This window comes from Squalius cephalus, assembly GCF_949319135.1.
Source record: "Squalius cephalus genome assembly, chromosome: 8".
NCBI classification, from domain to species: domain Eukaryota; kingdom Metazoa; phylum Chordata; class Actinopteri; order Cypriniformes; family Leuciscidae; genus Squalius; species Squalius cephalus.
The window spans coordinates 18474275-18495192 of NC_137129.1; the positions used below are offsets into that span (position 1 = coordinate 18474275).

A 20918-nucleotide genomic window follows, 5' to 3' on the forward strand; every position below is an offset into this window, starting at 1 on the left:
ACTTGTGTGAATTTCTAGCATGAATTTATGTGAGAACTTTTTTTTCCTGCTGTTGGTTGGGACTGTCTCTTAACCAGATGTCTTGCACCTCGTCAGCGTTGTGTAGTAGGTGCACTGCTATGACAAGACAACTGATGACAAGAAACTTTGTTGAGTAGTGTGAGCACTTACAGTCATGTAGCGTGAGCTTCTCTCTGTCGACCAACAGAAAGAGGCATGGTTTGAAAGTATGAGCCGTGCTTCATTGATAAAGTACTGACAATCCAAATTTTGCCTGAAAAATCTAGGAGAAATTTCTCTAATGTGACTACATTCTAAGAGATTAACAACAATGTGGAAAATCTAACATGTATCTGTGTAGAATATTACTCTTTCTCCCAGCTGTCTGTGTCTTTTAGATTCCCATCTTAGATTGTGAAGCCAGCAAACTAGGGAAGATTATCCTGGTGACACCCACTGAGTTGGAATTGTAAGGGATGTGCCTCTACATCCCACTTCATTGAAGTCCCTTCCTCAGCTGAGGAGAGAGATTAATCGCTTGTGTTGGATTTTGTGCATTAAATCACTCTCTTAGCCAGCGAAATCTCCACAATTCCCTATCTTATTATATCATTCCTCTAGTTCAAGTTCACTTCCAGATCTAAATCCTGCATGTGAGCCCTATAAAGTTGGAGGCCATATTCCAGAGTGGTTTCCACATCTTAAGAACGAAAAAAGAAAAAGAAAATTGGGACTCGACTCACGCATTCAAGCAGGAAGTATTAGTCAAAGTACCGTGTGTTGCCAACCCAGAGGGAGTGAGCCCCAGCACTCTTTCTTTGGACAGGCTCCCGTAGCCCCGAGCCAAACGCTTTTCCCTCCCTCCTCTCTTCCTCACATGCGGTGACATTGGGAGCCCACATTGTTGGCGGTGTCCCAGGTGTGAGGAGGAGACGCATTCCTGGGATGGCCATCGGCTCTGCCGGGGCAGGAACGCCCAACCGCCCCCCTCTCCCGCACTTTCCCGCCCCACTCAGACAAACAGTCTAAAAACTGTGACTTATGTAACGAAACACCAGCCAGCTGAGAGTGAGGAAGGAGGGTTCGTTGAAATTAAAAATGTCATAGAACTAGCCAATGATAAGGGAAACTTGAGGACACATCAGGAAGGAAGAGAAAAGAATGAAAAAAACAACAACAATGCTAAACACTTGCTATAAGACTCAAATTACTCATATCCCAGCTCAATATGCAGAGATAACTATAAACTATAAGCCTAATAAATTGTAGGTTGATTTCCCTGATAAGTGTAAACACTGCATCTATGTGGTGTTTTAAGAACATTAATTTGTCCAGGAATCCTGACCAGCCATGACCAATGGCATGAGTTTGGGTTGTGTTTTTTTTGTTTGTCTGACCAGTGGCAGACAGGGGGAAACTGTTTGGAAACCTCTTTAGAAAAAGTCAATATTTTTGCAATTCCAATTGGTGATAGTGGTGCAGAAAACAGGCACTTCAGCTTTAAATAGTTATGTTACGCATGTTACATTTTATGTTAATGTTTATGGCATTATTAACAAGTAAAACCCACAAAGACACCCTGATGGTTTTAAAGTACCAAAAGATTGTAATAGCTTAAAGCTACAATATGTTATTTTTTCCGCCGCTATGGGTTGCTAACCTCTAACAATAACAAAGGCATATGTTGATGACGCATAAGCGGAATTATGGAACTTGCCGTCATGCCGAATGATCTACTAATGTTTATGGATGAGTGAATACATTGATGTTTTTAACATGACTGTGGTATGAAGCAGGTCGCAATTGCTAATGAGAGACAGATATCAGCGCCACACGCGAGTCCCGCGGATATAAAGGAATAAGGACATTTCATTCTACCGAACTAACTTACCCGCAAGTGCTGAATAATACTCACACAGGTCAGTTTATTAGACAAATGAAACTTAGAGAGAGATAACACTGCGCTGTTTCACTTGGTCTACACTATCACACTAAACTTCATTTGAGTGTGGTGAAAGTTATAATGTTATTCTATGTGTTAGTTTATCTGTATGAGACTTGCAGTAAGCTAGATCAACATTAGAATAACATACTGATCATATTCTAACATTTCATCATGTTGAGCTATATAACATTGATTAGTTTTATGTACATTTGCTCACCTCTACATTTACGCGTCTCTGTCAAGTCGAAGTTTGTCACGGACGTGGAGCTCTCGGCATCTCTAAAACGCAACGCTGATATTGATCCTCGTTTTAGTTCTCCTTTTGTCCCAAAGTCTGCTTGCCATGGTCCATAATGTTTGAACGAAACAACAACAGCGTGAGTGTGCTGCTAGACGTAACGCAGTTGTCCACGTCTGTCGCCATGGTTACTATGACAGTATGCGCGGAAACCAGGGATAATGTGGATATTACGTCATTGACAGGCAACAAGTGGGACAGGGTGACAGGGACGAGCCATTATTTAAAATTGGAATTTCTCTGAAATTAAAAATCTTTGGGAACTTTTGGGATATTGTAAGTACACAACTGAAGGAAATATATCACACTGTGCAAGTGATTTTTGGATATTTTATTACAAAAATCTTACATATTGTAGCTTTAAATAGGCTGCTATAATAACATTATATAATTGAATGGCATATATCGTTAGGAATTATAAAACTTACAGGCACCAAGGGTTAGTTCACCCAAAAATTTCAATCTGTCATTTATTACTCACCCTCATGTCATTCCAAACCCAAAGACATTGTTCATCATCATTCATTTTCGTAACAAAAATGAAGATCTTTTTAATGAAATCTGAGAGCTTTCTGTCCCTCCATTGACATTCTATGCAACTACCACTTTCGAGACACAGAAAGGTAGTAAAGACATCAGGTGACATTTGCAGTTCTTCTTCATCATACAAGTTTATTATCTGCATGTTTTTTAAAGCCATGTCAGTCTAAACTTCTGATCACACACATCCGAAGCACACGCACAGAAAGCTGGATGTCAGACAGCGCATCTCATGAGTATTAAACTAAGTTCTCTTTCACGTCTTATAGCGCTTAAACTGTCAAAAACATACAAAGTTCATATAATGATGGGTAAATATCATATCCATACTTGTAAATGGAAAAAATGTAAGCCCTCCTTTAATATATTTATATGTGAGTTTACTCAAATGTTTCAGAGCTTCAAATACTTCAAAAAACGTGATAGAAAGTCTGAAACTTTATGTCTCTCTTTATCAAAATATTTACTTTTGTAGTATTTTTCATTCCTTTGATGTATACTGGCTACGTGCTTGTCTTCACCCTTGCTCCTTCCTTTTCTTTTTTTTTTTTTTTTTTTTTTAATTCAAACTCTGTATTTACCTCAATTGAAGTGTCTTACAGTGTTGTTTGTTCCCTGTCTTGTTTTGTACATTCTGCAAAAAAAAAATTAAATAAAAAAAAGTTCATATAAATACAGTCTGTTATGTCAATGAATGTAAACAGCAAGTAAATGAATCGCATATGTATATTAGATCTGTGTATTAAAGTGAAAGCAGCATAATATACAGTACCTACTTCTATTTGCTGTTACTATGAATCAAACAACAAAAGAAAAACAGAAAATCACTCATTGCTCTTGATTGAATAACTTTAGTATCTTAAATAAGAATACATTTCTTACTTGAATGCTGCTGTTAAATGCTCTGGCAAGGCGATAAACATGGCAGACAGTTCACTCAGGGCGGGGTCTATGGTAATAGGGTAGAGTCTGTCAGCAGTCGTGGGCGGGGCCTGTGCAATGTGACATCATATATGCTAAAATCTGCAAATGGCTTATTCTGAGACACTGCTTATGACATGGGGATTAAAAAAAAAGTTCTGGGTGGATTTTTATCATTATGGGGTGGTTGTGTACACACACTGCTGACACACATTTATGTTCAAAATTTAATGTTAAAAAAAAAAAACCTTTAATGGAACCATCAATGCCAATAAAGAACCTTAATTTTTATGTGTATGCGTGACTCAGGTACCTCGTTCAATGTAAATCTGTGGGATTTGAGATATCTGTAGCACAAAATACACACCAAAGGGACTAGAGGTTTGTTCAAATGACTAATCCAAAGAATGAGCAATAGTAGTACTGATGCTTGCCCCAGCAAACACCAATTAGAAAAGTACAAAAGGGAATGTGACAGAGACACAAATAGAGATAGAGAACAGAAAGTGGGGTTAGGGACAATGCAGTCATACATCTAGCTGTAAATCATTTTAAGCACATTTATTTGATGCCCTAGTTTTGCTTCCTTATGACAGACCCCTTAGTGCAAAGCACGCTGGTTTCAGCACAGTGTAATCTCACTGACAGAGCTCTGATGTGAATGCTTGAGGCCCGGTTCAAACCCAACAGCAATTGCATGTTTACTTCCTTTAATTTGCTGTCAAAGATATTCTCTATCACTTCAGCGAGTGTGTGCGTAAGCGTCAGTATAGTGAGATAGAAACTAAACAGTTGAGAAGAGCCATTAAAGATGGAAGATCTGGTATGCAGATATATAGTAGTGTGATAGAAAGCTCCTAGCTGAGATCACAGGTTGTGTACTGTACAGTATGTGTGGTCTACAGGTTTCAACTTTAGTCTTTAAACGAGCCATATTTTAACATAAGAAAGATTTTTTTTTTTTTTCAAGAATCTTAGTTTATTTATAGGATATATATATATATATATATATATATATATATATATATATATATATATATATATATAAAATACCATATCAAAATTTAGCATGACACCACAATCAACACAAGTTTTCAGTCCTGGGTCTGTAGCCTGAAAGATTTGTTCGTTGAAGAATTTGGCCTCAGGGCAAACCGTTCCAATTCCATGTATCTTTCGACAGTGATGAGATAAAGAAGCTTTGAAATGGTCCCTTGCATAATTATTCAAATATTTCACCAGCCATATATCTTCAATGTTGACAGAAACAGGGTCATGTCAAGAAGAAATGTATTAATCCTAATTTGAACTTCACTAACATCATGAAAGTAAGAGCATAGGGGATGATCTCTTACATTATCAACAATTTTAAAAATGTTTTTCCAGATGCATATTTAAAATGTAGGCTATACTGTCTTGTACACATTGCACTTTTACAAGTATTCTACTCAAAAAAATAAACAACCAAACGCTAAATTATTTAACACTCAGGCCTAGATGGAATTCACCCCAGATTTGGGGTGGCAATATGCAAATGGACTTAAAGTGTATACTACTAATCCACTAATCCAAAATGAATTTGAAAAATAATAATACTTTTCAATCAGGTTTTCACAGTGCCTTGAATAGTTATAGTTACTTATAGTTGTCTCACCATGTCAGAAAGGATGGAAGTATCTATCCTTGAAAATCATCATTTCACCTGTAGACAGTGTATAAAACTGAGCTGAGAGTCCTTTACGCTCTAATTGCTAGCATTGTGAAATTTTTAACTAAAAGATTTACGTGAGGAGGAGGGGTATTGTAGGACTTTGTGAATGATGTTCCTTCTCTGTGAAATATTGCAGAGCTTTACTGTGGAGTTCTGCAGGTGCAGATTCCGTGTGGGCCTGCTAATAAGCTTAGATCAATTGTAGTGAGGGAGGATCAAGTCTAAGCTTCTTTACCACACGAAAAAAAGGAGTTTAACATTTAAGTAACTAAATCACAATTACAAATGAATCTGCGAAGGTGGGTCACATTAGATTAGCCACCTTAGCCAATTAGCAGTATGCGTCAGCTACAAAGAAATGTCTGACGTGCTCCAGAGAAGCCAGATTGAAGGTGCATCAGTCAAAAGCTACAAAATTAGTCTTCAAAAAATGATTCCGCCTCTCTAACAAGATTCCAGAAAGGCCTTCTGAAGAATACTCCACATTAGGACATTGAAATCTTTTACATTTGCATTTACATTTGCTACAGTGGAGTGTGCGGACAGTGGACAGTGGAGAGTAAAAGGAAGTAGGAAATCAGAAAGAGAATGAGATTGAAACCTGCATCTCCCACATGGGCTTAATGTCTATGCACTATAACCACTAGGCCACAGCTCTATCAGAACTTTAACTGGGGAGATTCAGTCAGTTTTTCTCAGGGGAGGTTTTTTTTTTTTTTTAGTATAAAATTCTTTTATTAATTTCTCATCCTCATGTCGTTCCAAACGTAAGACTTTCATTTATCTTTAGAGCACAAATGAAGATCTTTTTTTATCTGAATGAGCTTCCTATACCTCCATAGATAGCTATGACGCCACTTTGATGCTTCAAAAAGATCATAAAGAGATCGTAAAACTAATCCATATGAATTGAGCTGTTTAGTGCAAAATTTTCTGAGGAGACACGATCGCTTTATATGATGAACAGATTTAATTAAGCTTTTATTCACATAAACATTCATCAACTCACACATCAGTTATGATAAACGGAAGCTCAAGCATGTTCGCTTGACGTGCGAGAACCAATGAGCTTCATTCTTGTGTTACGCAGCACGTTTGAGCTTTAATCTCTCCATCATATAAAGCAATCAAGTCAAAGCGATCTCTTTATGAACATTTTGAAGCGTCAGTTGTGTAGCAGTCAATGAAGGGACAGAAAGCTCTCAGATTTCATTAAAAAGATCTTCATTTGTGTTCCAAAGATGAATGAAAGTCTTAAGTGTTTGGAATGACATGAGGGTGAGAAAATAATGAAAAAAAAAAAAAAAAATTGAGTGAGCTAACCCTTTAAGCATTGAACTGTTGAACATTTCCACCATTATTGGCCTGGAAAAAAAAAATCTTTCAATCTTTTTTAACATTTGTGAAAACTTGCCCAAATAACTGTCAGTAAAACAATTTTGCAACACACACAAAAAAATAAAAATTAAGAAAGGGGAGAAAAAAAAATGTTGGAGAAATTTACATTTATGAAATTAGCCCTTATCCTGAGAAAGCAGGTTTTTATTTTTTGTTTATTATTTTTTTTTTACATTGATTGTAAAGTTGGCTTTTTCTGAAAAAAAAAAAAAAAAAAAAAAAAAAAAATTGTATACACTGATACACTATGTGGTTGAACAATGAAAAAAAAAAAAATGATATTGAAATGTTGGCTTGATGGACAGAATTTACACATAATTGTAATTTAAGTTTTTTCTAACTAGGTGTTTTAAATATACACACAAAACCACAGCGAGATTAAACTGACATTTTTGTGTAATTGGAAGGTTAACAGTAAATCTTATATAGCGTTTGTGACAACTAGCCCCAGTCTCCTATATGTCCTACAGCATAGGGTCTTATGTTTTTGCCCCGCAGGCTCTTTCAACAACAAAGACAAATTCACCATTAAATCTGTTAAACTGGCTAAAGCTCAGTGTTTTCATTCCATACTGTAGGAGTCACACCACATTCCTGTTACAACTTCATTGTGGTGCATAAAAATCTCCTTTCCAAAACCACAGACCCATGTGTTATGAATTAAACCTCTGTTTGTTCTCATTTACAACATTTCTCTCTCTTATCCCTACCTTCCTTTGCGTGTACCTCTCGCTCACGCTCTCTTTTCCACATTTTGTGTTGTAAAAGCAGCATTTAATCACGATGAAAGCATTCCACTACAAAGCATTGGAGGATTAGGTTGCCATTGACGACCAGCTGTCAATGGTCCACCGTTACGTCACCGTTGGGGGATTTTCCACCCGAAAAGGGGGTTACGGCTTTTATACTTGCAGATTGTTACCGCCCACCTGTGTCGCAGGACAGCCAATGATCGCAAAGCAGTGTCTGTAGGCGGGCGGTGATTGGCGGAGCGCGTCTGTGAGCCCCTCCCGCCTGTCAGATTCAATAGAATCTGATACGCGCGCTCTGGCTCGCGGCGTGGGCGGAATCCCCTCGGTCAATTTATCAGCGATTCACACACGAACTGTGCACTGAATGTCACACTCACTCGTGTCCCGCCCACCGCACTTGCTCATAGACAAGAGAAACGCCTGGCAAGACCCATCATATCCAAAAGAAATACACCCCTCCTTTTTGGCACTTCAGTGTCTCTCATGGATAATGTGATGTTGGGGTGGAGATTATCTACTGACATGCATCCATGAATAGCTGCTCCCGACTGTTTTTCATGGGAACTCATCATGTGGGCAGTAAAGCCGTGTTAAATGCACTCACGGTCAGTGCAGGTCTCGCGCATGGCAGTGTGAGCGCGGGTAATTTCACGCACTCTGGTCACATCCCTCCGCCTGTCAAAGCAACAGGTTGCATGCATTGCATTTCCGAAAATGAACACTGACAAAATACAGACAAATAAATGCAATTGTAAATAAATTCAAGTCCAAATGCATTGCAATTTCGTTTTTTCTTCTTCTTAAAAAACCTTTCAATCTTTTGAGATAGGGTATAAACAGCTTGAACATCATTCATTCAGGCTATTGTATAGTGAGAATTTTATCAAGTAATTCCAAGTTACCCCCCCCAGTGTATGTAAATAGTCAGTACAGTGGTATCTTTTGTAATTTCAGTAGTAGCCCAACTATTGATAGCACTATTCAGTATTTCACTTAGTACTTATAAGAATTGCTTAGATATAGCATTTTTCCCTTTCCTATCCCACCACGACGAATGACTATTGCATTGTTACTTCTGACAAATGAATTTTCTTTGCCACTGATATCTTTTACACAGATCTCCATAGAATTCAACTATTCACTTTCAACTTGTATTTGTTATTTGTTACAGATTTAATGCTATTGATTTATAGTTAATAGTTATTATCTATTCCAATGTCCCCATTTGCATTGTAAAAAAAGTCCCCTGAAATTCTTAAGTACAATCAACTTGGTTGTTTAAGTCATTTCAACTTACATTACATTAAACTGACTTAAAAAATTAGTTGAATATCGTTTGACTTATAAATAAGTTGAACATTGGTTAACTTATTTTGATGAGTTAAAGCAATGTAAAAATATATGTTGCATAACTTACTGATCATATTCATATCATTTCATATTTTCACAGTGTATAGTGATAACTTAACCTGTTTATTAGACAGTAGGTAATGTGTATTCCATTTGGGTCTAGCAACATTTTTGTGTGTAATTATATTGAATTAAAAATGCACGTAGTGTATATTTATAATATAGCCCAATTATAGTTGAAATATGATTAGCTATAAAAAAAAAGAAAGTAGTTCGTTTTAAAGAATAGGCTAAATGTTTTGACTTCACTTGCCATAAGAGATGGACGTGCAAGGAAATTCTCCAAATGTAAATCTTTCTAAAGAGGCATGAATGTTGTATGGTTGAAGATGCGCGTCCCCCGGATAAACCTGTTCTGGAGGGAGTGACTTGATTCAAGCGCCGTCCAATTATCTGATAGCAGCATTTATCCGCCGCTACAGCCCCGTCTAGTCATCCGAAAACAGGCGTGAACCGATGTGGAAGGAATGTTCGTCTGAATGTTTTATCTAACGAAAAGGAAAGAAAAAAGAAAACGTGTGGAGAAATTTATTATCGGGAAAAGACGCGGCTGAATTGTGCCGCTCCATTCACGCGTCGCGACCCTATTTTTAGGGCGCTCTCGCCGTGTCTACTATCAGTAATAGTGACTGCGCTCGCGTGAGAGACCGCTTACAAATCTGCAGAGAGAGAAAAAAGGGGACGGGAGAGCTCCAGACAAACGGAAACTGTGGCCAGACTCCAGAGGAAGTCAATTGATTTCGCCCTTCTTGATGAGATAGATTTACAAGCCTTGCCCAGCGTGTCTGTCAGACCGTCTGTCAAAGCAATCAACAGTTGGTGCGAGCGCGCGATTAAAGGGACTTTGCATGCACGAGACGCTTCAGTGATGGGTGTGTGATTTCAGCACCTCAGTCATATGGACACCCGCTTGCGTGTGACTGAATTGTTCAGTAATATGGAAGACAGACTGTTGCATATCGTGATGCATTGGATGCTTTTGCGTGTTTAGTACATTACAGCAGACTAGAGACACAAGAATGAGCAGTCTATCCACGGCTCCCGGTGCTTTTGCTTTTATTCACGTATTGCATTTGGTGTAAAAAGACTACAGACAGAGAGATAACACACAGTCCATCTTTACTGGATTTAAGGGTATATTGTTGTTTTCCCCTTGACCTTGCCTTTTGAGGCGCAAAAGCAGCATGTTAATGATGGAGAGCAGCGGGATAGACGCGCATCAGGTTGAACTGGACGCCGACTATGAGCCGCACTGCCGCCCGAGGTCGTGCACCTGGCCGCTGCCGTGTCCGGAGGAGGAGAGCCGAGCGCTGCCTGTGAAAGTGGAGCCGCGCAACGTGCCGGCGTGCCGGAGCGGAGGGGCGCCGACGGAGTTCAAGCATCCAGCCGGCGCCCCTGCCCCTATCGCGGCCGCCCCTGCGTGCATGTCCGGCGCCGCGCTGGATGTGGCCGGCCAGCTGCGCAAATCCAAGTCGTCGCGACGGAACGCGTGGGGCAACCAGTCATACGCGGATCTGATCACGCGTGCCATTGAGAGCACCCCCGAGAAAAGGCTCACCTTATCGCAAATCTATGACTGGATGGTGCGATTTGTGCCCTATTTCAAGGATAAAGGAGACAGCAATAGCTCTGCCGGCTGGAAGGTACAGTTCCCACCTGATCATATAAGTCATATGTAAGAATTGCATGTTATGCGCTCGTTATGTAGTTATCTCGCATTATACAAAAGGCTGTTCGCTTATGTCAGATTTGACACGTTGTGGTGAAGGGGAAATCTCTGCTTCTTTTGCAATAATCATGCATTTTAAACGTTTTCAGAGCATCGAGTAGAATGGGGAGGGAGCAGACGGAGTAGAGTTCAATGAGTTCATTGCTCTTACAATATTTAAATAAAAATGTATTTCTGTTTATGACGAAACAATGGCGTTTATGACGCATTAAGTTTGATTATGACGCCGTCATCGGGATGAGCTGGAGTGCGCGGGCCGAGCTTCATTTGTAAGGCAGGTCACCTGGGGGACACGCACGGGTCCGGTCAGCTTCCCCGCGCGTCGGCCACGCATGCACGCTAGCACGCCTGTCTGTCTGCTCTGAGATCTCCAGCACGCACCCTCCTCCTCCTCCTCTTCACCCCCTCCCTCTGCTGTCTCCTCTTCAGCTCTGACATCCATCCAAAAGACTATGGGAAATAAAATAGGCGGTGTAAAATTGTAATTAAAACATTACATAATCGAAAAGGGTTATTTAGTGAAGCAAATGCAACCGCATAATTGCACCACATTGGTTGGCAAAAGAATAAACCACGCTGAATGTTTCAGCTGTTCATTTTTATTTATTTTTTTATCATATGGTTGTGTCAAAGGTTTTAATTAGATCAGATTGGATATTCTGAACTATGCGCATGCTCTCACTATGTACATGCTTCATGCAGGGACCTCTGTCTGTCTGTCTGTCTCTCTTTTCCCCTCAGCACCAACATCTAACTTTGAAAATGATAGTCAGACACAGCTGAATTTGAATTCTGTTTCTCCCTGTGGTTTGTGGCTTTCTGGCAAACATTTTAGATCACCGAGATCATATCACAAAACATCCAAAGGAAGACAATTATGAAGTGACTTATTTCAAGCAATCATTGACTATTTATTGTAGATTTTGGCCTTTGAGAACAAAACCTTATAGATCACAGAATACAAAGCCAGAAGAACATCATACTTTTTGTTCTAGGGAACAGGAATATTTTAGAATTAATATTATATATAAATATATATTAAATATTTAAAATAATACATCAAAATATTGACAAAAAAATCATTATTAATGGTTTAAGAGGATGGCGTGCTTTTGTTTGAGTTCATCTCATCTTAGAATGTTTTTGTTTTTCAAAGTGTGTGCAATAGTTGATACACACAGGCCTTTTATTACATCATCAAAACAACAGTCTTTAATATCTCTAAATGGGATATTTACCTCATGCTAGATCCTTGTTTTCTCATTGGATACAGGGGACAAAGAGATGGGCTAAACTAATCTTAAGCCTATAGTTTTTAAACTGAAATTAAATCTGGTTTAATTCCTTTACGTCTTGTTTGTGCTGCCCAGGGATGCACAGCTGAATGACGCTCATATGTTCCCATAAGGCGAGAGATTTGATTGGCCGGCAGGAGATCAAAATGGAGAAAAACAACTTGATTCAATCAAAATAAGGTTGTGGAAAACAGACCATGCTCACACATGTTGGCCCCATAACAGTTGGCGTCGGATTTTAATGTGCATTTAATTCTGACACATGCGGACCGTACGCTCACACAAACAATAAACACAAATAGGTATAAAACATGAAAACAGATATTCAGAATGTAAAGCACTCTCATACATACATACATACATACATACATATATATATATATATATATATATATATATATATATATATATATATATATATATATATATATATATATGAAGAGTTCAGATGCAAAAGCCATCTGAAATTTTCTTCTAGAATGATCATTTTTATCAAGCTTGTATATTTAAGTTCAGTAATTTCACTTAAATGACAATTAATAGGTTATTTTCATTGCCATTCAAGGGAAATTGCTGAACTTAAATATACGAGCTTGATAAAAATGATCATTCTAGAAGAAAATTTCAGATGGCTTTTGCATCTGAACTCTTCATATATATATATATATATATATATATATATATGATAGATAGATAGATAGATAGATAGATAGATAGATAGATAGATAGATAGATAGATAGATAGATAGATAGATAGATAGATAGATAGATAGATAGATAGATAGATAGATAGATTATCCACCAGTGGCCAGTTGATGATGGAACATAGAAAGGTCACATACAGTCAGTGCCATTGAAAGCATTAATAGCTGTTGTGTAATCCTGCGTGTCTACACTGTGGCAGCCAGTTTCACGTCTCTGGCTCGGACATTGAGCCTCGCCATTTTTGGCATCAATTAGCTGCTATTATTAGTTCTGGGTTTCCTGTGACGGGTTGGATTATGGCTGTTGTACGGCGGACAAGAGGGCAGAGAAGAACACGCATGGCTCATTCCAATGACCATTGCTTGTGGTTCATGGAGGGATGCCTTGTTGGAGTGTTTTGCTTTTATGTTCACATTCTTTTAAAGTGTGTCTATGTGTCTGTGGTACAACATGAGGTTTTCAGATGAGCCCGGTGATGCAAAGCATCTTGTGTAATAGTACGGTAAGAGTGTGTCACATCCTGTTACAGACTGTTGAGATGCAGAAAATCACTAATCAGATTTTCTCATCCTTCCAAGTATTTATTGCGTTTATCTGAGATTTAATGCGATGGGAGCTCGCCGTTAATGCATGTGTGTCTACAGCAGTTTATAGGTTTTTCCAGACACGGTTAATATTTTGAAGATGTTGTCTGTATCTCTGTCAATACCCAGAGTAAAATTGTATACCTCAGTAGTTGCTTTTTCAAAGGTCAGGAGACTTAACAGAGATATCAGTCATATTTCATTTAAGTATCACTTTGTCTGAGTTTTCCTATAAAATTCCCAAGGAACAATAAAACTAGACAAAAACACACAATTGTTGACATACAGTAAGAGTTCAAATGAATGTGGATAGTGGCTCAGATCATTCAGTATGGGGGGATATTGATGAGAAACTTAATAGATCAGTTTGAGCCATTATTTGAGCCTTTATTGAAAAGCAGGAGAAGCAGAAGAGTAAAAGTCAGTAAACGTCTCAATTTCATCAATCACAATCCTTTCTTGGAGAATCAATTGAAGATATTAAGGAAGTCTCGTTTGTGATTTTTGTGTCGTATAGGTATCTATCTTTCTATCCGTCCATCCATCCATCCCTCCATCCATCCATCCATCCATCCATCCATCCATCTATGTGTGTGTGCGTGCGTGAAGGGACAGAAAAAAGGGAACAGAAGTTATATTTCTAAGTTAAAAGTAAAAAAAAAAAACATTGCTTTTATCTTAACTTTTTATTATAGCTCTATATCTTGTATTGAGCATTAAAGTGAGAGGAATAGGCATGTAAACTGTAGAATAGGTAATGAGCACACACAGAAAAGAAAGAGCGAGAAAGAGACGGAGAGACGTGAGCAACAGTGACAGTAATTTTGTAATAGTTGAGTGGGCTCTGTGAGCACCCCAGCTGTGGCAGCTCTGGCCAGCCTGGCATTGATGCAGGGCAGATCTCAGTGCCAGGCTATTTGGCCAGAGCTGCGGTTTAGTTGGATGCCCTCAGTTCTGGAGAAACACTGTCATTGTTACTCCCACAAAAACTGTGTAGAAGAAGTGACTGTAACACAGTTTGCAATAGCATCCAGAGAATGATTTGAGGAGCGTGGAATAGTAAAAACTCCACATTTACTGTGTGAAAGCTGGATTTTCTTAGACCAATAATGACAAAAATGCATGCAGTATAGTTGAAACATGACGTATTGAAATGAATTATAATAGCTATTAATAGAGGCTATTATTGGAGACAAGATCAGTGTTGTCAGGTCGAAGTATCTGGAAAAAAATCACAATGACTAGTCTTATCCTTAGAAGGCACACCTGATGCATATCACACACACACACACACACACACACACACACACACACACACACACACACACACACACACACACACACACACACACACACACACATGGTGTCGCAATAGAAAAGTATTGACTATAGCCATATGTAAAAGATAAATACTTCATACTTCATTTCCGTAATACTTCACAAAAGACAGTATCGTAAATGATTAAGTTTTCACATTATTTTGCACCATTATTTGAACAGGCTGCCACTGAGTTCTGCTTCAGTCTATTGTTTTGGTTGTATGATTTCCATCAAATTCACACACTTCTGCACATTACAACCACGACTGTGGCTTGTTGTTGTCCATGTTTGTCAGTTGGTTCTTAAGTCAGCCAGTATAAGCTTAAAGTAGATCAGACTCTAGGCCAATAGTCAAAATAATCAAAAATCATTTTAGTCAGTGAAAAGATCCTTTTATCTGCAAGGACTTGACTGCACCTGGCAATATCATGCGTTGGCACGTGCATTGTGGTGGAAATTAAATTTGAAATATGACTTAGGATGTTCTAATAAGTATTGGTTGGGTGAGCCAAGGAAATAAAAACTTTTAGTTGCTCTGTTGGTTTGATGTCATGTATTTGCTAGTGTACTCTTAAAAACGGCTAGCACGTCATACATCTTTCTCTTCAAGGAAAATGGACCAAACCGTTTATGGTGTATGCAAATCTTTGTCCAGTAACATGCTCTATAGGACAAGAATATCTGTTTCTTTAACTCTTGAATGCATGAATGTTTTGCCAATAATTATTACATATTCAGGTCTTTAGCGACCCTGATCTAACATGGATGAATCTCTACCTGTTGTGATAATATAAAACTCTCCTGATATTAGAGTAACAATTACAGGAGAATAAAATAAAGCATATTTTGTTACCTTTTGGAGCTTGGAAGGATCAGCTTGAGCAGATGATTTATATCATCACTGTTCTCATCAGAGCTAATTTCCCAGTACATTCAGCATGTAGCTCATATTCTCAATCTCAAACATATTCTCAAAACTATCATTTTTAACATCTTCAAAATCAATATTTTGATCGCTGACAGCTTCTTCACCAGATCCACCATCAAGAGACATTTACACTAATATTTGATTGCGTCCAGTACTAGCTCTGCAGTAAATCTCTGATCCATTTCAAGTTTTGCTGATGATACTTCCTATTCTTTTGTTTTCTGCCTGCGGTAACTATGAGTGAAACGTCACTCTTCATCATTGTGTATCAGACATTGCCACCTTGGGGAATAAAGGTAAATTGCACTTATTCAGTTATCAAATATTCAATTATTGTTGTAGAGAAAAAAAATATACTTACACTGTTGCACACCTTGGGTCGTTTTGTACCCCTACACAATTTTTACAAAAAATGAATGGGAAAACAGGCTTTCTTGTATAATTTTATTATTTGTTTTCTTGTTATTTTGTTTATAATGAAGTGATTAAGGAATACTAAGAAGGTTGATGTCTAACTTTAATAAATTAATGAGAAGGAGGGTAGTGGATAAAGACCGGAGGTATGCGTTGACATAATAAGTGAAAAATATGACATAAAGTCGACATAAAATAAAAATTCACTGTATCTATTTTGTAAATGCATGTTATGGATCTTATTGTGAATTATTCATTAACTATAGGTTTCGTTTAATTTTTTTGACCTCATAGTTTAAACAAATTGAATCTGCCGACTTCTCTCTGATGTATGCAGGACTTCTCTAATCATTTAGTCTGCCTATATCAAGCTCACGTTTTTCTGCCTCGCCTTTTGAAAGCCATGCCCACATCTTTAAATCCAACCAATAACTGATGGAAGTCCCCGTCCTACATTTTTGTTGTTGTTGTTGTTTTCATTGTTGCAACTTTAATACCACCTCTCACTGACTTGCAATAGGGACAATACCTCTGATATGTCATGTCGAAATCTCCTGTTTCAAAAGAGAATATGTAACACAGACTGATGTAAACTTCTGACTATATTATGTTTTGGAAAATTGGTGGTGAATTCGTATGAATTCATACAATCTCATTCGTACATTTTCATATGATCTGCTTACGGGCCACTGACGGTTATATTTAGGGATGGACCTTTTGTCCTGTACCCCTTTTTTGTGAATAAAATTGTACGAATTGATACGAATTCACCACCAATTTATCAAAACTTAAAATAGTTACGTTTTTGTTGCAATACGTCCACACAGAAAAACAACTTGCACTCATCAAGGCAATTCATGGGACCTTTAAAGTGCTTGTATTGGAATGTAACAATATTGGCAATTAACTTACCTAACCACAGGACATAACAATTAAAGGGGTCATATAATGGTACATGCACTTTTACAAGTTGATTGTACTGAAATGTGTGTTAGCAGTGCCTGTACATAACCATCATAAAATGATAAAAATCCATCCAGTGTTTTTTTTTAAATCTCCTTATATGTTTTCCCCTCTCTCAAATCAAGCCGTCCGGTCGGTCGGACGCCCCTCCCACGATTGTTGATTGACAGCAGCATTTCATCACAGACCCGCCCTCGCTCATGAGCGACCTGTCAATCATAGTCCGCGCGGACCGGCACGGTCATTGTTGATACGCTGGAGCACTGTCTATGAGCAGAATGGCGTCTAAGTGATTGTGGTGTTCTGTTCTTGGGTGTAATAAGGAACACAGCAGTCATTTTGATGTTCCTAAATCCGAACCGCTGAAGACGCAGTGGCTTAGTTTTGTTTTCGAAGGGAATATTCCCCACGATCAACGTCAATGCTTTCATGTTTGCGCGAATCATTTCACACACCAGACTGCTTTACAAACGAGGGTCAGTAAAGCTGGTTTTGCTAAGAAGCTGCTCCTGAAAAAAGGATCGGTACCAACTATTCGTGTTCCTGCTGCACCTCCAGAAGAAGAAGTGAGTGTAACGTTTTATTAACCTTTATGTTAATATTTATATTAATCTTTGCAAATCGCTTGCACACTTCACGATGAATGCGACTGTTTACATTCAGGGTACATTATGGCATGTTTTCTATGTATGACGTTCTCAATATAATTCATAATCCCACGTTTAAAATGAACAGCGCGTTATAGTTATTGTGTTATTGTGTTATTTCAAACGGTGTATTCATAGAACAGAGGGGCGGGGTGAGCAAAGCTCATTATCATTTAAAGACACATGCACTTAAACGGCGTGCTGAAAACAGAGCTGTTTTTGACCTGGTAAAATGAGTGTTTTCTTACAATACTAATGAGAATTTTTAATTAAAGTATATTACAAACTTTTAATTTAGAATCATATTAGCTTGTACAAAAATGGCATTATATGACCCCTTTAATATATATATATATATATATATATATATACGGTAACACTTTTTGTGTCCTTGTTACATGTACTTACCATAGTAATAACAGTAAATTATGCATAATTACATGCAACTAACCCTCATCCAAACCCTAATTCTACCCTAACCCTATGATTCAGTACTTAAAAATCTGTAACAATGACACCTTAAAATAAAGTGTAACCAAAAAAACACACACACACACACACATATATATATATATATATATTTTTTTTTATTACGTGTCATAATTGCATAAGAAGGTTATAATCTAACTGTTTGATGGTCCATACATATTATATATGTGATGTCTTGTACTAAGACATTATTTGTGCATTATTATATGCATGTTCTGGAATTGTTTATTTGCGTGTGTGAGAGACAGTCTGACGGGATTTCACGTCCAGGGGGGTGCAGCTCTCGTTAATAATTCAGATGAGGCTCGTTATCACGGCAGCACAGATCCTGCTCTGATTCCACCTTAATTAAAGCCATGAAGCTCTGCTCACACACACACACAGACACACACACACACACACACACACACATACACACACATACACATGCCCAGCCTCCACACACTCACACACATCCTCGAGTGTCACGTGGCTGCTCGCGCCTTTTCCGTTGTAGTTTCTGTGCTTTCAGAAAGATTATACAGTAATGTTGCTGCAGACCTTATATTGTAATCAGATTCCCTTGCATGATTTTTTCGCCTGGTGTTGCTGCCCATAGTGGTTTAGCATCAGAATCAAGTAAGACAGGCGCCTTCGTGACCTCTGACCCTGACCACAGTCTATTAGATAACTTCATGGAGCCTGTACACATTAAAGACAATTGACTCTGAAGCCTGGCATGTGCTGCTATTAGCAGGTGCTTACATATTTAATCAGATCTTCATAAGATTCCCCACCCCCCCACAGGAGCGCTGGGCAAACTGAGATTGATGAGCTGTAATGGGCGAGAGGAGAGCAGCCATGATTAATGCATGCGCAGAGGAAAGCCTGCCAGTGCGGCTCACTGGTGCACTCGAGATCCAGTCAGGCACTTTCAAGTGAATGAGTGACCATAGTCTCACAGAGCAAACTTTGACTATCGACATCAAATATGGTCCACACCACAGCTAATGTCATTTAGAGATGGATACATTTGAACCAATTATACCACAATTATGAACTTTAGATGAGGTAGACATTATTGATACAAAATGAGCCCATGGGATATCTGATCAAATTAAGAAATTTGCAGAAATTTGCAGAAATGTGGGTAGACCAACCTGACCTCACAGAAAAAATAAACTATTTTACAAGGTGGCAATTTCGCATGAATTTGAACGATGTGAATTGTACGAAAACTTAAAGCAGATTGTACGAAAATGCACAAATGAGAATTAATTTCTATGAATTAGTCACCAATTTGGCTTTTTTACAACAAAAAAGAACCATCACTGAACTTTCTTAAGCTGGACTGTGACACTATTTTCTTCTAGATCTGCTGTACAGCCGAAACAAGCTTTGTTGCATTATTTTCCTGTTATCACGGTAAAGCTGCTTTGAAACAATCTGTATTGTAAAAAGCGCTATATAAATAAAGGTGACTTGACCAATTCGGCCAAATAAAATAGTTACGAATAGTTATGAATAGTTACGAATAGTTTGTAAAATAGTTACAAATTGCTATCCGAGTGTTTTGTGTAGACTTACTGGCCTTTTCCAAGTATAATATTTCTAGAAAACGTTTGGGTCCTCAATGTAAAGCCATGTTCACACCAAGACGAATGTTCTGTGCGAAAATTTTGCGCGATAAACAATTTAATTGAAATAACGTCTGTTAATGTGTCTGTTCAGACTGACTCTGACATTCACAAGCTGTCAATGCAATATAATAGCTTTTTTTACGGAGAGGTGTTCTAATATAATTCCATCCCACTGCAAAGAAAATTGGCCAACCAAAAATATTTGCACTTTGGGTCACATGTCCAGAGCCTCTGCTGTTACATAACACTACAACTTGGTGGCGGTAACAAACAAAGTATTTTGCTAAGGCATTGAATAACAGAAGATGAATTTGGAACCATAATGTCTTTGTGCTTGTCTCTGTGACAAGTGGGTGTCAGAAAGGGTTGTTTTTTTAGGCATATTTCTGCTTTTCTAAAAATGAGGGTGAATATGCATATTCATTTACTTGGTCTGCCTTTTTTTTACACATTGATCTGAACAGACAAATGCATTGCGGAAATTGGTGTGAACAGGCCTAAGGTCTATATACATTTTCTTCATCTGTGTTATCGCTTGCCAGGTGAAAACTTATACAAATATTTTTCTGAGCTAAATTACATGAAGTATCATTCATGTCTGTAACACAAACAGTGTGAGGAAAGTGATGCTAACCCTAAAGCTTGTTGTTCAAATGAACAATCATGCAATAGTTTGCTTAATCAAATGTTAGATCCTGCCAGACAAACCAAGAAGTTGGATCCGCTCTCTTTACCAGATCCTGTCAGAAGATATCCGTTTTGTCTGGTATCCAAAAGCAGTTAACATAGAGAGGGGAAGAGCAGGAAGCAGGAGACAAAGTAAAAAAAAAAAAAAAAAGAGCAGCATTTATTGAATAATCTTATTTATGTAGCCTATTTATCAATGTTCAGCTGGACTTCATTCTACAGAATTTCGCTGGTCTCATTTAGAATTGGAAAGTTTGTTTAGAGCAATGTGGTTTGAAATCAAGGCGTCTTTTCTCTTTATGTTTCTCGAAGGTATTTCTAGTCATGGAAAGAAAATGCAAACTGTTTCTCTCTCTGCAATATTCACTTTCTGGCTCGTATATTTTATGTGCATAACTAAATGGTAGATAAGCGTGTGCGTCTGTGTGCGGAGGAATATTTTTATGAAGCAGACAGTGTATTTAGTTTGTCAGTTTGATGAAAATGGGTCAGGATGCAGGCCCAAGCGTTTAATATGCTGCCCGTGTCACTGCTAACTCTCAGACACGGCACATAGCCTGGAA

At 38.1% G+C, this 20918-nt stretch overlaps 1 protein-coding gene across 1 annotated transcript in view; it reads left to right on the forward strand.

Annotated features, from left to right (window-relative positions):
• Positions 1-9839: 9839 nt before the first annotated feature.
• The window catches only part of foxo6b (forkhead box O6 b), a 33838-nt gene continuing 22759 nt past the window's right edge, over positions 9840-20918 (forward strand). The window contains exon 1 of the mRNA XM_079879212.1: positions 9840-10618. Coding sequence (XP_079735338.1) covers positions 10160-10618 — 459 coding nt within the window. The 5' untranslated portion in view covers positions 9840-10159. The remainder of the gene's footprint in view (positions 10619-20918) is intronic.